Consider the following 19,103-nt stretch of genomic DNA (forward strand, 5'->3'; position numbering starts at 1 on the left):
GTGGAGTTGGCGTGGTTCATTGCAGCGCCGAAACTCGTGTTCCGACTACATTGTGTGTATGTTGTTACCCTAACCCCATCCTAACCCTAAGCCTTACCTTTGTATTTACCTCTAACTCTAGCACACGTGCTGACTACAGTCTTGATCCTATTTCTAACGCTTATCTCAAGAGGTTAACCTGCTAAAAATAGTCTATCTTTGACTGTTCTTTAACGAAGTCGGGGTGTATTTCCGTAAACTACATATTTATCTTTGCACATAGATAGGTCTATCTAAATATATATCTTAGTTGTACATGATGTTATGTGATGGTAGATGGTATATGTGTTAGATGAGGCTGTATGTATATATGATAGTATATATATATATATATATATATATATATATATATATATATATATATATATATATATATATATAATGGTATATTATGGTATATGTGGCAGATGAGGCTGTATGTATATATGATATATATATATATGATATTATATATATATACATATATATATATATATATATATATATATATATATATATATATATATATATATATATATATATATATATATATATATATATATTTATATAGGGTCCGTTAATGTTAGTACTATATGGGGACAGGGCATCACCCCCACTTATAAAGTATCACCACCTGACATTATCGTGTCAACTCATCTTCTGACCCCCCCCCCTTCCCACACACACACATTAGGCTCAGATCAATTACACTCCCTGTATTTTACAACTAATTGACCCTAATTATAGGGTCATTAACAAATCTAACCTACCATCGTAGGGTAACATTAAGGACAGTTTTATCTTAGTTAGGTTAGAGATAAATTTTGGGTTAGGTTTAAGTTTAGATGTAGAAGATTTCGAATATGGTACAGTTTTACTTTTTTTTTATTGCATCACAACTGATACTACAAACTAGGCCAAAACAATTTAGTCGGCCACTGAAGAGAGGGCAAAATTTTGATCGTGGCCTAAGAGAATATTATAGTCTTCTTTCTAGCACAAAATGGACTTTCATCATTTTCACTTTAAAATAACCAACATTTTGACAAAATAGACGAGTTTTAACAAAACAACAAGACTAACAAAATGTAGCTAGTTTTTTCAATAATTTTTATTAGTGTTTTCAATAAAAAAGCAAAAAAAAAAGAAAATAAGAATTGTAGTTTTCGATGGAATGAACAATAAAAAATAGTTCATTATTTACAAAGAACAAGTCAATGGCAGCTACATCAACTTATAAAACTAAATATGCACATTTTATTAAAATAAAATTTAAAAAAATGTCTCCTTTTATGGCGGCAGACACAAGATGCAGCCCCCGAAGAAAATATCCTCTTCAGGGTGCGAAGATGAACATTAGGTAAAGAAACCATAGGTTTCCTATACGTTTGGTCTGTCCCTTGACCTTTTCCGTGCTTAACATTACGTTTGGTCCAGTGTTTCTTCCAGACTTTTTTCTCCGGGAGGGCACTTGAAATTTTCGGGGGGGGGGGGGGGGGGGCAGTAGACTTTCTTCGGGGGGGGGGGCAGACACTGTTAAAAGTATATATTTCCTATATAAATTATATAAATTTTATTTCGTTCGGGGGGACGAAGCCCCCCCCCCCCCCCCCCGAAGAGATGCCTGAAAGAAACTCTAGATTGGTCCATCTTTCGACCTTTTCCGTGCTTAGCATTACGTTTGGTACCACCTACAGTTGCAGAAGTTGCCGAAAGCAAACCATAAAGATATAATAAAGCTCAGAATAGATAGCAGATTTATTACAATAAATATAGTATATAAATAAATTAATCCAAATAAGTGTATTATTGCAACAATGTTTGTTATTAAATTAGCATAATTAGGTTGTGAATGTATATTCACTATAAATAAATTTAAATAAATTATAACTCGGGTTAAATCAATACCATAAACTATAAAGACTTTAATTGAACAAGTGTTATTGTCTAATAAAATTAATATAAATTTAACAAAACACTTCAGCGTTAAATATTCACACATGAAATACATTATTTAATGATGTGAAATATTCACACATGAAATACGTGATCACATACAGTGTTATAACTGCAGTCAACAATGTCTGACAAAATACTGACATGTTTGACATGTGTATGACATGTGTTTGACATGTGTTGGTCATGTTTCACATCAGATGTAGCTGAGGTTCTGAGGTCAAGTGGACATTATGGAAATAGACTGTCTTGACACAATTTCTGTATACTGCACTTATCTTTAGCAACGGTTAACTATGGTATTTAATGACCTGTGTCATTCTGAAAATAAAATTCAAATAAAATGGCAAATAAAGCCGCACATGCGTCCAAAAAATTAGAAAATCCAAACTTATGGCACTTTGATTTCCTGGGGGAAAATTTTTTTAACTATTGTCTTATTTGTTCACTTCTTGTTCTAAAATTTTTATGCTATACACTAAACATCAACACTGGATTCTATTTACTCTTTATTATAATTTTCATTATCATCATTTTCATTGTAATCGTGTTTTACTTTGTTTATCTCTTACTTTTTGTAGATTTTTTTTGCTTATTTATTTGTTTCAAAAACCCGAAAATTTAATTGACCTTTCTCCATTAACTGACTTAAATTTTTAGATTTCTTGCACTAATTATAACCTTTTCCTCTTCCTCATCTTCGTCTCCATTATCATCATCCTCAATAACAACATCATCATCACTGTCGTCGTCCTCTTCATCAGATCCCCCCTCCTCGCTGCTGCTCTCCTCCCTGTCACCCCCGGGCTCCAGGTAAAGACTGGGCAACAGGATAATCCCACGGTTGATACGGAACACAGCCTTTTGGCACTTCTCCGGGAGGGATTCGATCCCGAGACCATCTGCAGCGCTCTGCACCCGGCCCAACAACTCGACCAAGGCTTGTATGGCCCTGACAATGACGCCTTCGTCTAATTGTGAGTCCTCGGCAAGTTTTGACAAGTACTGTTAAAGTTTAAAGGTTAGATGCTTCTATATAATACAAGTAACGAACATTTTTTTTATATTTTGAAAAAAAAAAATTCCCATCTGTTCATAAGCTTTGATCAATTTTGAATTAAAATGAGAATATATTCATCTCTGTGATCTCATCGATTAAATGCCAACATTAATCTTTTTTTTTTGTGATGCACAAAGGCAGCCCATCTGCATCTCATTCATCTACATCTACATCTGTCTGAATACACAGCCATGACAAATAATACATTCTCTATAAAATCGCTTGTGCAAAACCTCCAACAAAACCTACCTCTATATAAACCCACATACACAAACCTTCAACGAAACCTACCCCTCTATAAACCCACCTACACAAACCTCCAACAAAACCTACCTCTCCCTGAGCCCACCTACACAAACCTCCAACAAAACCTACCTCTCCCTGAGCCCACCTACACAAACCTCCAACAAAACTTACCTCTCCCTGAGCCCACCTATACACAACCTCCACCAAACCAAAATGCAGCTGTTCTTTAAAGACCTCCACTGGCATCAACATCCCAGCATTTTTTTGGCATTCGCCGACTGTCTCCGCCACCCTCAGGATATTCTCCAGACCTGTAGTAAATTAAAGTTAATTATCGAAATTACAGCCACTAATTAACATGCTGATAAAACTGTTTTATTAAGGATCTTAGGCGAGTTTTTTTTTTTCACTGGTAAAAGGTTTTGATCAGGAATAGAGTTAGGGTCATGTAGAATGTAACAAATAAGATCGTTGTTAAGGAGATGATTTAAGCTGTGATTTTTGTAATGATGGACTTGAGTGTTTGGGCAGCCAGGAAAAAATACTCAGGAAAGCGGCCAAGTCTGATATAAATTTTGAAATATCACTGCTATCTTCCCTGAAGCCCATAGGTATTCTTCTCCGTACACCGGCGGCCCAGTCCACAACTAGCGGTAGAAATAAAATAATCGCGAAGTTTTGTCCAATGTTTTACTAAGTATTGTACTAACTTGAAGCCTAAACGATTCATAACTTTGAATTAATGGTGTCAATAGAAAATAAATATTAAATCCAATTCAATGAAATGTACAATTATGTCTACTGTTTGCTCGTTTGTAGAAAGAAGCGGTACAATTTGTAGTGGGTATTTAAAAGTAAGTAATAAAAATCTAAACATTGTGTAAAGTCAGAAAAGGAGTAATCCCACATTTGCAGTTTGTAGGGAGTCATAAAATGTTATGTGACTTACAGTCGGTGGCGTCGCTAGGTCGGGTGTCACCCGGTGCGGCACTTCGTGGTGTCACCCCCCCCCCTCCCCCAGAAACAAAGTATATATCTATATATTCATATAAATTACTAAATATGTACTTAAAATTATAAATAGGACATGCAAAAAAAGCATTTTTCTTCTGAAAATTTGGCAATTTTTTGCTTTAGTGTCACCCGGTGTAGACCGCACCTCCCACCTCGCCCTCGCTACGCCTTTGCTTACAGTTTGTAGGGAGTCATAAGATGTTAAAGACGTACAGTTTGTAGGGAGTCATAAGATGTTAAGGACGTACAGTTTGTAGGGAGTCATAAAATGTAAAATGACGTACAGTTTGTAGGGAGTCATAAGATGTAAAATGACGTACAGTTTGTAGGGAGTCATAAGATGTTAAGGACGTACAGTTTGTAGGGAGTCATAAGATGTAAAATGACGTACAGTTTGTAGGGAGTCATAAGATGTAAAATGACGTACAGTTTGTAGGGAGTCATAAGATGTTAAGGACGTACAGTTTGTAGGGAGTCATAAGATGTAAAATGACGTACAGTTTGTAGGGAGTCATAAGATGTAAAATGACGTACAGTTTGTAGGGAGTCATAAGATGTAAAATGACGTACAGTTTGTAGAGAGTCATAAGATGTTAAATGACGTACAGTTTGTAGGGAGTCATAAGATGTAAAATGACGTACAGTTTGTAGGGAGTCATAAGATGTAAAATGACGTACAGTTTGTAGAGAGTCATAAGATGTTAAATGACGTACAGTTTGTAGGGAGTCATAAGATGTAAAATGACGTACAGTTTGTAGGGAGTCATAAGATGTTAAATGACGTACAGTTTGTAGGGAGTCATAAGATGTAAAATGACGTACAGTTTGTAGGGAGTCATAAGATGTTAAGGACGTACAGTTTGTAGGGAGTCATAAGATGTAAAATGACGTACAGTTTGTAGGGAGTCATAAGATGTTAAATGACGTACAGTTTGTAGGGAGTCATAAGATGTAAAATGACGTACAGTTTGTAGGGAGTCATAAGATGTAAAATGACGTACAGTTTGTAGGGAGTCATAAGATGTAAAATGACGTACAGTTTGTAGGGAGTCATAAGATGTAAAATGACGTACAGTTTGTAGGGAGTCATAAGATGTAAAATAACGTACAGTTTGTAGGGAGTCATAAGATGTAAATGACGTACAGTTTGTAGGGAGTCATAAGATGTAAAATGACGTACAGTTTGTAGGGAGTCATAAGATGTAAATGACGTACAGTTTGTAGGGAGTCATAAGATGTAAATGACGTACAGTTTGTAGGGAGTCATAAGATGTTAAATGACGTACAGTTTGTAGGGAGTCATAAGATGTAAAATGACGTACTGTTTGTAGAGAGTCATAAGATGTTAAATGACGTACAGTTTGTAGGGAGTCATAAGATGTAAAATGACGTACTGTTTGTAGGGAGTCATAAGATGTTAAATGACGTACAGTTTGTAGGGAGTCAGAAAATATTAAATGACGTACAGTTTGTAGGGAGTCATAAGATGTAAAATGACGTACTGTTTGTAGGGAGTCATAAGATGTAAAATGACGTACAGTTTGTAGGTAGTCAGAAAATATTAAATGACGTACAGTTTGTAGGGAGTCAGAGAGCCTTGGTTTCTTGCTCCGGCTGATTTCAAATACAAAACAGGAGAGAAGGGCAGCGATCTCATCGGGGTCAAGGTCATTGAGCAGGTCACGCGCGACCAGTTCTGTGACGACCAGCTCGTGCGTGTTGAGGCAGGAGGCAGCTCTGCCCTTGGCCAGCACGATGTCATGGGCATCGATGTATCCCAGGTCTCTCAACACCTGCATCACGTGATTAAAAATATTGTTAACAAATGTTTTGTTTTGGTGGAGTAAAGGACATTAAACGTAAAAATGTTAATGCGATATTTTAAAGCTCTTCAGTAGTACATTAGGTTGGTCAAGAGTATTTAGTATGGCATGGTTAGGGTGTATTCTATTTAAATATTTATAACTCCACAACCAAGTACTGTAACCACGGGTAGGATGACCAGAGTTATCTTACCTGCATCATCTGTGTGTACTCCGGTAATAAAGTTTGATGGGCGTCTGAAGTCAGGAACGTTAACTCTCTGTGCTTTTCCTTAATGTACTGGTTATGGTTGTGCTGGGAAAACTGAAAAACACATGCAAATAATTGGAATTATTACACATGTGCGTATGTGAATGCATATTCTAATAACAGAAAACACTTGAATTCAAATAAAGTAACTCTACACACATTTTGTCCTCAATAATAATTTATTTACAATCTATATCAAGTAAACCTAGTCGTACTAGACAGGCAGGGGGTTAGAAATAGGAAAGAAAAATACGCAATGCCTTATATATAATACATATATATATATATATATATATATATATATATATATATATATATATATATATATATATATATACATAGGAATTGGTATTAATCTTAGGCACATAATTTTCAACAACGTTAGTACGTTTCACGCCTATATTGCCAACTGAAATACTCAGGTATGTCGTCTAGAGATTGATAGTTGAGCCGTTAGAAAAACATTGCTTACGTGCTGTTTAAACTTGGGACATTGCTTGCAGACATATTTGCCGTTCAACAAATCTTGATTCAACTGCTGGATGGCCAGGTGAATCTCGCCGATGTCGTCACCGTGCAGGTGTTCCTGGAGGTTGACGGACGACAGGTCTTTGACGCGTCTATTGGTTTTTTTCCAGAGCTTCTCCAGGACGGATGTGACGGGCCGGCTGGGTGCGGCACCGCTGAGGAATGAGATTTGTAGAGTCAGGAATTATAACTTCAACTACGTGGGGTGGTTTATAAAACGGAGTAGAACTGCGTACAGTAATAAAGCATGTAGTCTAAGTATCCTTACAATTGAAAGACAATTTCAATCAAAATAGATGCTTCGATGCAAAGTTTTTGTCAGAACACTACATTGTGAATATAGACTAGACAGTAACATGACACAGATTTTTAAATTTACGTATCAATCGATCATAGATTACGTTTTTTTTAAACACAAAAGATAAAAGTAATAACTATACGAGCCCACAAACGAAAATTCAATAAAACAAACTTTCTTTCTTTAGCAAAAGCGGTGGTCGCTAAAATGCGAGAAAAGATCTTACAACCTATTTGTACTTTGTTATTTCCTTTCTACGTTAGAAAAAAAAAACATTACTGACAAATTATGTCTTCCAGATATAATCTTCGTTTTATTTATTTTTTATTTTTTTATCATATCTACCTTTTCTTACAATACTCCAAGTTCTTTAGAATAGCGTCGGCCTTGACCGACAAACTGCCCCGGCAGATGACCTTGATATCGCTGGCGGTGATGGTCAGAAGTAGGGGCGAGCGCTGACCTTGGTGGCAGGTGGGGGTGTTTGGCCCGGGTGGGTGAATGCCTAATTAGGAAACTTTTGATTAGCCGTACCACATACAATCTTATAGATCTACATATCTGAAAACTAACTCCTACACACACGAATGTTCAATTTTATCAAAAGCTTAGCCTTACCAACAAACAATTAGATGTCATTCTAACCGTTATACACTGCTATTTATTAAAGATAAACTTTAAAAATTAACCTATAGTTTATTAACGTTTAATCATTAACACTTTCATGAAATTCTTCAAATGTTCAATCATATCTAAACCTAGCATGAACTTTAAAGTACCGAAAGCTTAACCATAACATAAATGTAAGCTAACAAGTAAAAATGAATTTTATATAAGGTGTCATTTGATAATCCACCGTATTGTGGTGCTTAGCCAACACGGAAATATTTCATAGCCCGGCATATTGCGGTCTTTAGCCGCCTGCAGAAATATTTCATGCTCCGGAATATTTCGGTGTTTAGTCCACACAGAAAGATCTCATAATCTCACACGTTGCCGTGTTTAGCTAGCCCCCCACACATCTCTACTCACCCTCATCTTCTGGTGAGTTCTCCTCGCTGACGTCACAGTTGACCAGAGTGAGGAAATTCGGCTGGAACTTGTCCGACAGAACTTTCTTCAGAACGACACCCAGGTCAACTTGACCGCCCGGACGTTTGACCAACAGCAGACGTCCCGGTGCCATGAGTTCCAGACCAGCGGGGACTGACAGAACCTGGGTCTGGGATAGAGGTCAAGGACACCTTCAAAACTTGGGTCTTTAATAGAGGTCAATAGTACCTTCAAAACTTTTAACACTACTTTAGAGGAATAAATTATGAATTTTAAACCATTTTTTTTTTACGATGGCGAAAAAATTTAGGCTCAACATTTAACGGCTTGGAGGTCGGATAAAGTAAATTGTACGTGACCTCCACACATGAGAAAATAGTGCTGTCAATTAAGATACATTTAACTTCTTTCTTTTTATTTACAGAAACTCATACAATTTGAGATAATTGCCAAATCTGATACTGTTTGTTATCTTTTGTTTTCCGTCTTACTATCATATTTTAACACTGTTATAAGATATTTCTTCTTTTTTTAAGTGTTTGAAGTTCAAAAACGTTATGTATTATGGTCTTAATTTTTTTAATACGAATTTAGCAATAAAAACTTGAATACAAATTTTAATAAACCGGAAGTGATCTGCCCTAAACTTTCTCGAATATTCTTCTATAACTTGCAATATAGACATGATTTTTAATTACTTAAACTTTTAAAAATAGAATAAAATCTCATAGAAAAAAGAATTGAGCACCAAGCGAACGCCAAAACAAAATGTGCATAATAGTGCGCAATATTATTAGTACTTTATAAATTTACATGCGTTTTTTGAGAAATCGGAAATAGCAAAAATTAGTACTTCCGGTCAACAGAAATTACTCAAAATTTGATAGAAGGTAGAGGATTAGATCTTTTACTTACATGTGAAATAATTTCATTTATCTATCTGAAATAGTACTCAAGTTATAGGCTTTTGAAAAATTCAAAGTAGAAAAAGTACCACTTCCTTTTATCAGAAATCGCTCAAAAGTTGATACGGATCAACGATTTTGATAAAATACTTATATATGAAATTTCATCAACCTAGCTGTAACGGTACTCAAGTTATCGTGTTTACACACAGACAGATAGACACACACAGACAGACAGACACACAGACATACGGACAAGATTGCAAAATTTTGTTTTTCCGTATCAGTGTGGTGTAAAACGTCGAGATCTGTAAAAATCTCGATTTTTTTTTTTTGCACGATTACAAGACTTTCTCTATACTTCGTATTTACGAGAAAGTAAAAATTGTAAAAAAAAACTATATATTTTTACCATTAACTGTTCCTGCAGATTGTAGTACTCAGTACACTTCTGGTAGTACTCGCCCAAGTCAGTCTGGCAGTACCTACACTCCACACCCTGGAGTGTGTCCATCTTCTTGCTAATGTCCAGCAGCTGTCGAGCCGCCTCTCGCTTGGTGTGGAACTCGTGGAAGCTCTTCCTCATCATCTCCTGGACGTCCGCTCTCTGGTACCTCATCATGTTGAGCATCATGGAGTAGGTCAACCTGAACTTTGACCTCAGGTGGGACTGTCTGCCCTGTTGGATAAATAGGGCTGGTAAGTAGGTCACCAACCAATTCTATGGCTCATGCAGGTTTTATTGAGCAGTAGAACTGGTTGGTGACCTACTTACCAGCCCTATAGGGTGATGTAGAGAATTGGTGATGTGGTTAAAAGCGCCATGCGACATAGAAGGATGCCAATACAAAGTTTGGATTTTGTTTAACATCAAAGGGCAGTGGTGAGATGTGTATTGATGTTTTTTTATGCATGCTTTTCCTCATGTGTATATAATAGTATACAGGGAGATAAGGAGGTTTAGAGAGGTTGTTGCTCTAGTCTATGGTAATAATAGCTTGAGGAGCGTGCTGATAACATTTTTAGATTTTCTGTTTATTTTCACTGGGAGAACTATTATAGGAAGAGGGTTAATTTCTAAATGGTCTTTTAAAAATAGATTAACATTTTGAAAAGAAGTGTTGAAGAAGTGATGAGTACTAAGTATATATATTAAATTTTAAAACATATTATACTATATTTTAAAAAGTTGAACTTTATGATAATGTTTGTTATCTGAGTCTGTTATTTTATGAGGTATCAAGTGTAAATCTTTATGATAATATTTAGTATATGAGTGCAATTATGTAAAGTGTAAAAGCTTATGATAATGTTTGTTATCTGAGTCTGTTATTTTATGAGGTATCAAGTGTAAATCTTTATGATAATATTTATTATGTGAATGCAATTATGTAAAGTGTAAAAGCTTATGATAATGTTTGTAAACTGATTCTGCAATTATGTAATATGTAAATCTTTTTTATAATGTTTGTTATCTGAGTGCAATTATGTAATGCGTAAAACCAATTAATTTTGTCCTACCTGCATGGCCGTGTGTAACTTGTACAAATCCGGCATGCTTTTCGCGCACGTGACGATGACGTGTCCAGCCGTGTCCATGCCCCTCCTCCCCGCCCTCCCCGCCATCTGTATGTACTCCCCGGGGTACACAAAGCGAGACGCCACCCCGTCAAACTTCCACAGCTCGTCAAAGATAACGGTCTTGGCAGGAAGGTTGACCCCCGTGGCCAGGGTCTCTGTGGCAAACAGTACCTGGTGGCGGGGAGATGGTGTGCGGTTGGGTGGTGGTGGTGTGATGGGAGATGGTGTGGGGTTGGGTGGTGGTGGTGTGGTGGGAGGTGGTGTGGGGTGGTGGTGTGGGGTGGTGGTGGTGTGGTGGGAGGTGGTGTGGGGTGGTGGTGTGGGGTGGTGGTGGTGAGGGGTGGTGGTGTGGGGGTGGTGGTGTTAGGTGGTGGGGTGGGGTGGTGGGGTGGTGGTGTGGGTGTTGGTGAGGGGTGGTGGTGTGGTGGGGTGGTGGTGTGGGTGGTGGGGTGGGGTGGTGGTGTGGGGGGGTGGTGTGAGGGTGGTGGTGTTAGGTGGTGGTGGTGTTAGGTTGTGGTGGTGTGAGGTGGTGGTGGTGTGGGGTTGTATTGTGGGTGGTGGTGTGAGGTGGTGGTGGTGTGAGGTGGTGGTGGTGTGAGGTGGTGGTGGTGGGGGTGGTGGTGTGAGGTGTTGGTGTGGGGTGGGGGTGGGGGTGGTGGTGGTGGTGGTGGTGTGGGTGGTGGTGTGAGGTGGTGGTGGTGGGGGTGGTGATGTGGGGTGGTGGTGGGGGGTGGTGGTGTGAGGTGTTGGTGTGGGGTGGTAGTGGTGGGGGTGGTGGTGTGAGGTGGTGGTGGTGGGGGTGGTGGTGGTGGGGGTGGTGGTGTGAGGTGTTGGTGGTGATGTGAGGTGTGAGGTGGTGGTGGTGGTGTGAGGTGGTAGTGTGGGTTGGGGGGGTGGGGTCGTGGTGGTGGTGTGGGGTGAAGGTGTGGGGTGATGGTGGCGGTGGTGTGAGGTGGTAGTGTGGGTTGGTGGGGTGGTGGTGGTGGTGTGGGGTGAAGGTGTGGGGTGGAGGGAGATAGAGGGGAACGTAGTTTTAGTAGGCTTATTGAATGACATTGGAAGACATGCTTTAAATTAGCTGTTTGGATGGATATTACCTTTAAGCAGTCTTGGTAATAATTAGGTATTTATTAGTAGGCAATAACATAATGTATTATAAGAAAAGTTAATTTATTGCAACAATTAACACATTTAAAAAAATATCAAACCACGTTACTCTGATAATAACCTATACAAACAAATCTAAAACACTCTCCCCACTACATTGCTAAAGACTGAACCTTACCTTGACCAAACCTTAACATCTAACCATCTAAACACCACCAACTGACCCTTACCTTGACCAAACCTTAACATCTAACCATCTAAACACCACCAACTGACCCTTACCTTGACCAAACCTTAACATCTAACCATCTAAACACCACCAACTGACCCTTACCTTGACCAAACCTTAACATCTAACCATCTAAACACCACCAACTGACCCTTACCTTGACCAAACCTTAACATCTAACCATCTAAACACCACCAACTGACCCTTACCTTGACCAAACCTTAACCATCTAAACACCACCAACTGACCCTTACCTTGACCAAACCTTAACATCTAACCATCTAAACACCACCAACTGACCCTTACCTTGACCAGACCTCGATGGAACAAGCACTCAACCACCTCCTTCAGTAGTGGGATGCTGCCTGAATGGTGAACACCTATACCACGCTTCAGAAGCTCTCTTAGCTTGGTTACCTGTCAAGGTATCATTACATAACAGGTAAGTATCATTACATCACCAGGTAAGTATCACGTAAGTATCATTACATAACCAGGTAAGTGTCATTACATGGCCAGGTAAGTGTCATTACATGACCAGGTAAGTATCATTACATGACCAGGCACGTATATCACCATGTATCATAAATTGTAATAGTAAGTATTATGATATTACAATGGAAATATTAACTTTCAAGGTAAAGGAGATAACGGGACAAAGTAGCTTTAAAAAAGGTTCGCTTTCAAACTATCAGAAAGTATCATTGCATGGCAAACAGTGTTTCTTTCAGACTTTTTTCTGCGGATGGGGGGGGGGGGGGGGCTTGGACTTTTCGTGGGGGGGGGGGGGGGGGCAGAAGAGATGCATGGAAGAAACTCTAAATGCAAATACCTAATAAGAGTAGGAGTATCGCTTCTGATTAAACGAGTTACACCTGATTCTAAGTTGTATTGCAATACAGTAGAGGTTTTATTATCCTCCAATAGGAATATTATCTAAGGCAGAAGTATTCTTATATTTTGATACTTTTTGTAATATTGGGGTAACGTGTATAAACATAAAAATATAGCACAACAATGGCCTAATAAATTTTATTTTCCACTTAGAAAAATGATTTCATTTATTGGGTGAGATTGAAATTTGTCTGACCTAGTAAACTCAACTGGCGTCAATTTTTATGTATTAGAAAATGCAAGACAAAGCAACGCCACATTTTCTGAAACCTCCAACATCATAACATAATGTAACGAAAGTTTAGTCTCATATCGATTAAAACAACACCATAACAAATAAACACAGCGTAACAAAAAGGTGAACCGTATTCGGAAGAGGACGACACAATGTAAAGCGTGTCAATTTTTGCAACCTTGATCTTTTACCTGTTCCAGGTTTTGGTCAACTGTGGTTAATTTCGATACTGAGCTCTGGAAAAAGGAATCGATTTCGTTCTGCTCCCTGTCTGTCGTTAGAGTTACCCCCTTGGTACTCGCGCAAAAAGAATCGATTTTCTTCTTGGAGAAGACGAAAAAGATGGCGGGCAGTTTGTTGTCAGTGGTCAGCATGTCCAGAGTTGAAGTGAGCAGCTGTTCGTCCTGTGGGGGAGGGGGGGGGAGATTGGGTGGTTGGTTACATAACATATGTCGATACATGAATACCGTCATCATTAGGTAGTTGGTTATAGAACATATGTCGATACATGAATACCGTCATCATTGGGTAGTTGGTTATAGAACATATAATATTATGTCGATACATGAATACCGTCATCATTAGCTAGTTGGTTATAGAACATATGTCAATACATGAATACCGTCATCATTGGGTAGTTGTAGCATAATCTATCTTAAGTAGATGGAAGAATACATTTAAATACATGCATAAATCTTTGTATCTTTTTTACATCAATTTTGAAATATGCTTAATATGAACAATATATGTAAAGAATCCTCCTCTCTAAACCTATCGATTCATTGGTCAGATGAAGTAGAGTTCATGTATTTCTTGACCTCGGCATATGAAGGGAAGACGTGGTCAACACTTTTCCCAGCCGCCTTTACTTCCCCTAACATGAGCTAGGTACCAATTAGAGCTGGATGGCCTCAGAAACGTTCTACTGACTTGGACCCGGATTCGAACTCGAGACTTTCGGGTTAGCAGACTAGCTTAGACCACGCCGACCCATAATAATAATAATAATAATATATGAAGAACATTTAAATGCTTATAGCGTTTAAGAAAAAAAAATCTTAAAATTAAAGAAATTTAAAAACGTACATCAAGATCACTGGCCTCCAGATTACGTTTGGACTTGTCGTAACTAAAAAAAAATAGAGGATAAATGTGATTGTTAATGAGTCGAGATTTAGAGTACCGTTGTTTCAAATAGAACATTAAGTTTTACTTTTTTATTCTAAAATTGTGGTTACCTTTCTGGGTTAAATCGTCCGGTCTCGTCCATCAAGAGTTGCAGCCCCTTAGATGAACGGCCGCGAACTTGCGTGAAGAGATAGTGTTTGAGTGGAACGGGCCTTCGACTTGTGGTTACCACATAAATAGGTCTCTGTTTGATGTGGCTGTGGAGGGTTAATAATTTAGACATAAATAGGTCTTTGTTTGATGTGGGTGTAGAGGGTTAATAATTTAAACATTAATAGGTCTCTGTTTGATGTGGCTGTAGAGGGTTAATATTTTACAACATAGATGGGTCTCTGTTGAGGCTTTATAGGGTTAACAACCTTGATGAAAGATGTAGCATGAAAGCATTTGACAGCCTAACACGTGAAATATATCATAACGTTTTGTATTTTTATAGCTTCTAAATATTTAACTGATTTTTCAATAATAAAACACAAATTTTAAAACAGCGAAGTAAGCTTCGACAATATTTTTGGCATATTTGTAAAGAAATATTTTTTTTCTAATCGTAAAAAAAAGCGAAGTGAAAAATCCAACCGTTGGATTAGTCTGATCCTGTGAGTACTCATACCGCAGCGTGATGGTGTGTAACGATTAACAGAGAGAGAAGGGGAGAGAAGTGTTGTTAAACCCAGCTAACGTCGTATTTAAAATTTCACTATAGGCCTACTATATTTGATTAGTAAAATTTCGAATGTATAAAACAAGCTCGGAACACATTCGTCATAAATACAATTGTAAGCACTATCTAATGCCCTCTACCGTCGTATTCATATATTCTACCATCTCATAATCCACCTACCAATCCGTAATCCAGACACCCAATCCATCATCCACACACGCAACCAATCATCCACCTACCCAATCCATTATCCACTCACCCTCTTTATTATCCGCCCACCCACCCAACCTTCATCCATCCAACAAATCTATAATCAACCTACCCAATCCACCATCCACCCACCCAATTCATATTCCACCTACCCAGTGCAGAATCAACCTACCCAATCCACAATCATCCTAACCAGTCCACAATCCACCTACCCAATCCATAATCCACCTAACCTATCCATAATCCACCCACCCAACCCACAATTCACCCACCCAATCCATAATCCACCTACCAATCCATAATCCACCTACCCAATCCACCATCCACCCACCCAATCCACCTACCCAATCCACCATCCACCCACCCAATCCACCTACCCAATCCATAATCCACCCACCCAATCCACCTACCCAATCCACCATCCACCCACCCAATCCACCTACCCAATCCATAATCCACCCACCCAATCCACCTACCCAATCCACCTACCCAATCCACCTACCCAATCCACCTACCCAATCCATAATCCACCCACCCAATCCACCTACCCAATCCACCTACCCAATCCACCTACCCAATCCACCTACCCAATCCATAATCCACCCACCCAATCCACCTACCCAATCCACCTACCCAATCCACCTACCCAATCCACCTACCCAATCCACCCACCCAATTCACCTACCCAATCCACCCACCCAATCCACCCACCGAATCCACCCACCCAATCCACCCACCCAATCCACCCACCCAATCCACCTACCCAATCCACCATCCACCTACCCAATCCACTCAGCAAGTTCCAGAGCGTTTGGCACCGTGGCACTCAACAACAGGAGCTTGACGTGGTCAGGTAACATAATGATGACTTCCTCCCAGACCACGCCCCTTATGACGTCATTGATGTAGTGGACCTCGTCCATGATGACCCACTCCAGGTCCTGCAACATCTCAGAACCTTGGTACAGCCTTGACCTTTAGACACAAGGACAATGCCACAAGTGTAGCGTCTATAGATATTCTGACTGATGTACAGTGTTCCTTACGGGTATCTCTTCGAAGGGTGGGGGTGGGGGTATACGAAATAGAATTTCTAAAGAAAATATATACTTTTACCCGTGTCCGACCCCTACCACTCCGGAAAATTAAGTTCGCCCCCCCCCCCCTCCCCGGAAGTTTCAAGTGCCCCCCCCCCCCTCGGAGAAAAATATCCGAAAGAAACACTGCTGATGTAAGTTGTAGAAACGTGTAATTGAAGCATGAATACACAATGTGCCACCTTGATTTGTAAAGCAATGCATTAGGTAGTTGAAGAGTAAGCCCATTTAATAACACACAATTAACTGAAGACAATTAAATACAATAATGAACTTTAATTTGAATTTGTTTTCAATCACCAACATTTCTAATACAAATTTTAAACAACGGAAACAAAAAAATAAAAAGGTAAGTAACATCTTATAACGTGAACATAACTTTAATTTGAATTTGTTTTCAATCACCAACATTTCTAATTCAAATTTTAAACAACGGAAACCAAAAAATAAAGGGAAGTAACATCTTATAACGTGAACATAACTCTATCAAAAAGTCCGAAAAGTATTTGTAAAATAAAATTTCTGATCGGAAACTCAAAAAGCTGGGAACTAAAAATCTAAAGTTACTTCAGTATTTCTGTCGCCGTAATGAGACAGTGACGTAATACCATGACCTGATAAAGTCACACCTGTCATAGACCTGTGCTGTTGTTTACCTGAGAATCTCTGTCGTCATGATGAGACAGGAAGCGTCTTCATTGACCTGTGTGTCGCCTGTGATCAGTCTAATTTACCTGAGAATCTCTGTCGTCATGATGAGACAGGAAGCGTCTTCATTGACCTGTGTGTCGCCTGTGATCAGTCTAATTTACCTGAGAATCTCTGTCGTCATGATGAGACAGGAAGCGTCTTCATTGACCTGTGTGTCGCCTGTGATCAGTCTAATTTACCTGAGAATCTCTGTCGTCATGATGAGACAGGAAGCGTCTTCATTGACCTGTGTGTCGCCTGTGATCAGTCTAATTTACCTGAGAATCTCTGTCGTCATGATCAGACAGGAAGCGTCTTCATTGATCTGTGTGTCGCCTGTGATCAGCCCTACGTCATCGAAGATCTCTTTGAAGTCTCGAAACTTCTGATTGGACAGTGCTTTCACTGGTGACGTGTACACGGCCCTATGAAGCACAAGACATCGTACGTTTTACTTAACATCCACATGTGGTTTGTACGTTTTACTTAACATCCACATGTGGTTTGTACGTTTTACTTAACATCCACATGTGGTTGGAGGTGGACTGTTCTGTTTTTATAAGTTCATATTTTAATTGAAAAAATAATCCTGCTTTGAATAGGTAAACTATAAAGAAATCAATACCAACACTTGAACTAGGAAACATAAAGGAATCAAAAGTGTTATTACTTACTATTTATTGCAGCAGGCACGACAAGAATGGCGTTTTGAATTGTCCTTAATTTTCTGTCTAATCCTAAACCTAACCCTAACCAAAACTCTAACCCTAACTCTAACCCTAACTCTAACTCTAACCCTAACTCTAACCCTAAAGCTAACCCTAACCCTAACCTTAACCCTAACTCTAACCCTAAAGCTAACCCTAATCTCTAACCTTAAACCTACACCTCACCCTAATCCTAACGCCTACTATAAAAACATAACAAAGGTGCCGGAATGTTCTGGCGAGAAAGCGTATTCTACACTCTGCCTGCTTGCTTTTGGGTATTCTATAGAATGACTAGGAAGTGTATGAAATATTGATGTATTTTATACTTTTCAAGCATCAAATACATTGCCAAGGTATTCTATAGAATGACGGATTCTACACTTTGTCGGTAACATACTTTTTTCTACATCGTCCGGGAGAGGAGTGGGGAGGGGGGGGGGGCAGAGGAGGTACTGTTTGCCCTTTAACCCTGCACATCACAGCTGGGTGGACTCAAAATCTTACACACTAGAGCTTGGCGACCCCAACACCAAATGGGTTACCTGTCATGCGCACTAACGCAGTTCTAATCAAGACAACTTTGTACGACCAAAACCCCGACCTTTTAGATTTGTCCAGAGCGAGGCTGATGGCGTACTCGGCCACCACCGTCTTGCCGGCCGACGTGTGGGCGGCCACCAGCACGTTGTGGCCACCCTCCACTTGCAGGATGGCCTGTTTCTGGAACGGATCCAGCTCAAACGGCTTCTGGAATCGACAGGATAAAAAGGGGTTAACAGAAGTTTACGAGTTAATTTTAAAGTATGGGATATTTGGTATTCGGCTTTTTAAAGAGTGAAATTGTCGACATGGAATTGATCATGAATGAAAATTTGCAGATTACGGCAATGTTACTAAATAATTAATTAAAATAGTTTTTTAAATGTCCGCTTTAAAGTATTCATTTAAATACGAAAGTATAAACACACTAGTTATAGAGTTTAATGTGTGTGCGTGCGCGTGAGCGTTTGTGGGTGTGTGTGCGCATGTGTGTGTGTGCATGCCTGTGGTGTTACGCGGAGTAACAAATTAATTAAATTATTATTTCTTCATAACATAAACACAAAGATATATGAGAAGAAACTCGATTATTTTTTTTTCTACAGATTCATCCTTCTCCACTATAGGCTCGTAGGTAATCTCCTCCCTCCCCCTCCATAGATAGTACATTAAGAAGCTTCTTCCACCCTCCCCCCTCTATTCTTACCACTATAGGCATCTCTGGAATTCTCTCCCGGAAGTCGGGCACCTCTTGATCGGGAGTGACCTCTGTCACCCAACGTCCGCCTTCTGTGGCCTCCATTTTTCCTG

At 39.2% G+C, this 19,103-nt stretch overlaps 2 protein-coding genes across 2 annotated transcripts; both read right to left on the reverse strand.

Moving 5' to 3' along the window:
- Positions 1-2,581: 2,581 nt before the first annotated feature.
- LOC131937494 (superkiller complex protein 2-like) lies at positions 2,582-3,889 on the reverse strand. The gene is made up of 3 exons (XM_059294977.1): positions 3,826-3,889; positions 3,452-3,591; positions 2,582-2,979 (listed from the first exon to the last, which is right to left on the reverse strand). Exons 1-3 carry the CDS (start codon positions 3,887-3,889, stop codon positions 2,623-2,625), a joined length of 561 nt encoding a protein of 186 aa, XP_059150960.1. The 3' UTR covers positions 2,582-2,622.
- A 1,678-nt stretch (positions 3,890-5,567) lies between these two features.
- LOC131937496 (superkiller complex protein 2-like) lies at positions 5,568-19,103 on the reverse strand. The gene is made up of 17 exons (XM_059294978.1): positions 19,000-19,103; positions 18,355-18,500; positions 17,322-17,468; positions 16,040-16,231; positions 14,436-14,582; positions 14,284-14,326; positions 13,389-13,601; positions 12,347-12,485; positions 11,830-11,840; positions 10,673-10,903; positions 9,564-9,830; positions 8,226-8,415; positions 7,539-7,698; positions 6,840-7,050; positions 6,311-6,421; positions 5,869-6,087; positions 5,568-5,615 (listed from the first exon to the last, which is right to left on the reverse strand). Exons 1-17 carry the CDS (start codon positions 19,093-19,095, stop codon positions 5,568-5,570), a joined length of 2,571 nt encoding a protein of 856 aa, XP_059150961.1. The 5' UTR covers positions 19,096-19,103.

Source organism: Physella acuta, unplaced genomic scaffold (assembly GCF_028476545.2).
Source record: "Physella acuta isolate Inbredline_101_S28 unplaced genomic scaffold, ASM2847654v3 ptg000211l, whole genome shotgun sequence".
Classification (NCBI taxonomy): domain Eukaryota; kingdom Metazoa; phylum Mollusca; class Gastropoda; family Physidae; genus Physella; species Physella acuta.

Coding starts and splice junctions, on each gene's coding strand:
- LOC131937496 (XM_059294978.1), bottom strand. CDS start 19,095: ATGGAGGCCACAGAAGGCGGACGTTGGGTGACAGAGGTCACTCCCGAT. Junction 18,501..18,999: donor TTCCAGAGATGCCTATAGTG/GTAAGAATAGAG, acceptor TGTCGATTCCAG/AAGCCGTTTGAGCTGGATCC. Junction 16,232..17,321: donor ATGACGACAGAGATTCTCAG/GTAAATTAGACT, acceptor TTGTGTCTAAAG/GTCAAGGCTGTACCAAGGTT.
- LOC131937494 (XM_059294977.1), bottom strand. CDS start 3,889: ATGGGCTTCAGGGAAGATAGCAGTGATATTTCAAAATTTATATCAGAC. Junction 3,592..3,825: donor AGACTTGGCCGCTTTCCTGA/GTATTTTTTCCT, acceptor AATTTACTACAG/GTCTGGAGAATATCCTGAGG. Junction 2,980..3,451: donor ATAGGTGGGCTCAGGGAGAG/GTAAGTTTTGTT, acceptor AAACTTTAACAG/TACTTGTCAAAACTTGCCGA.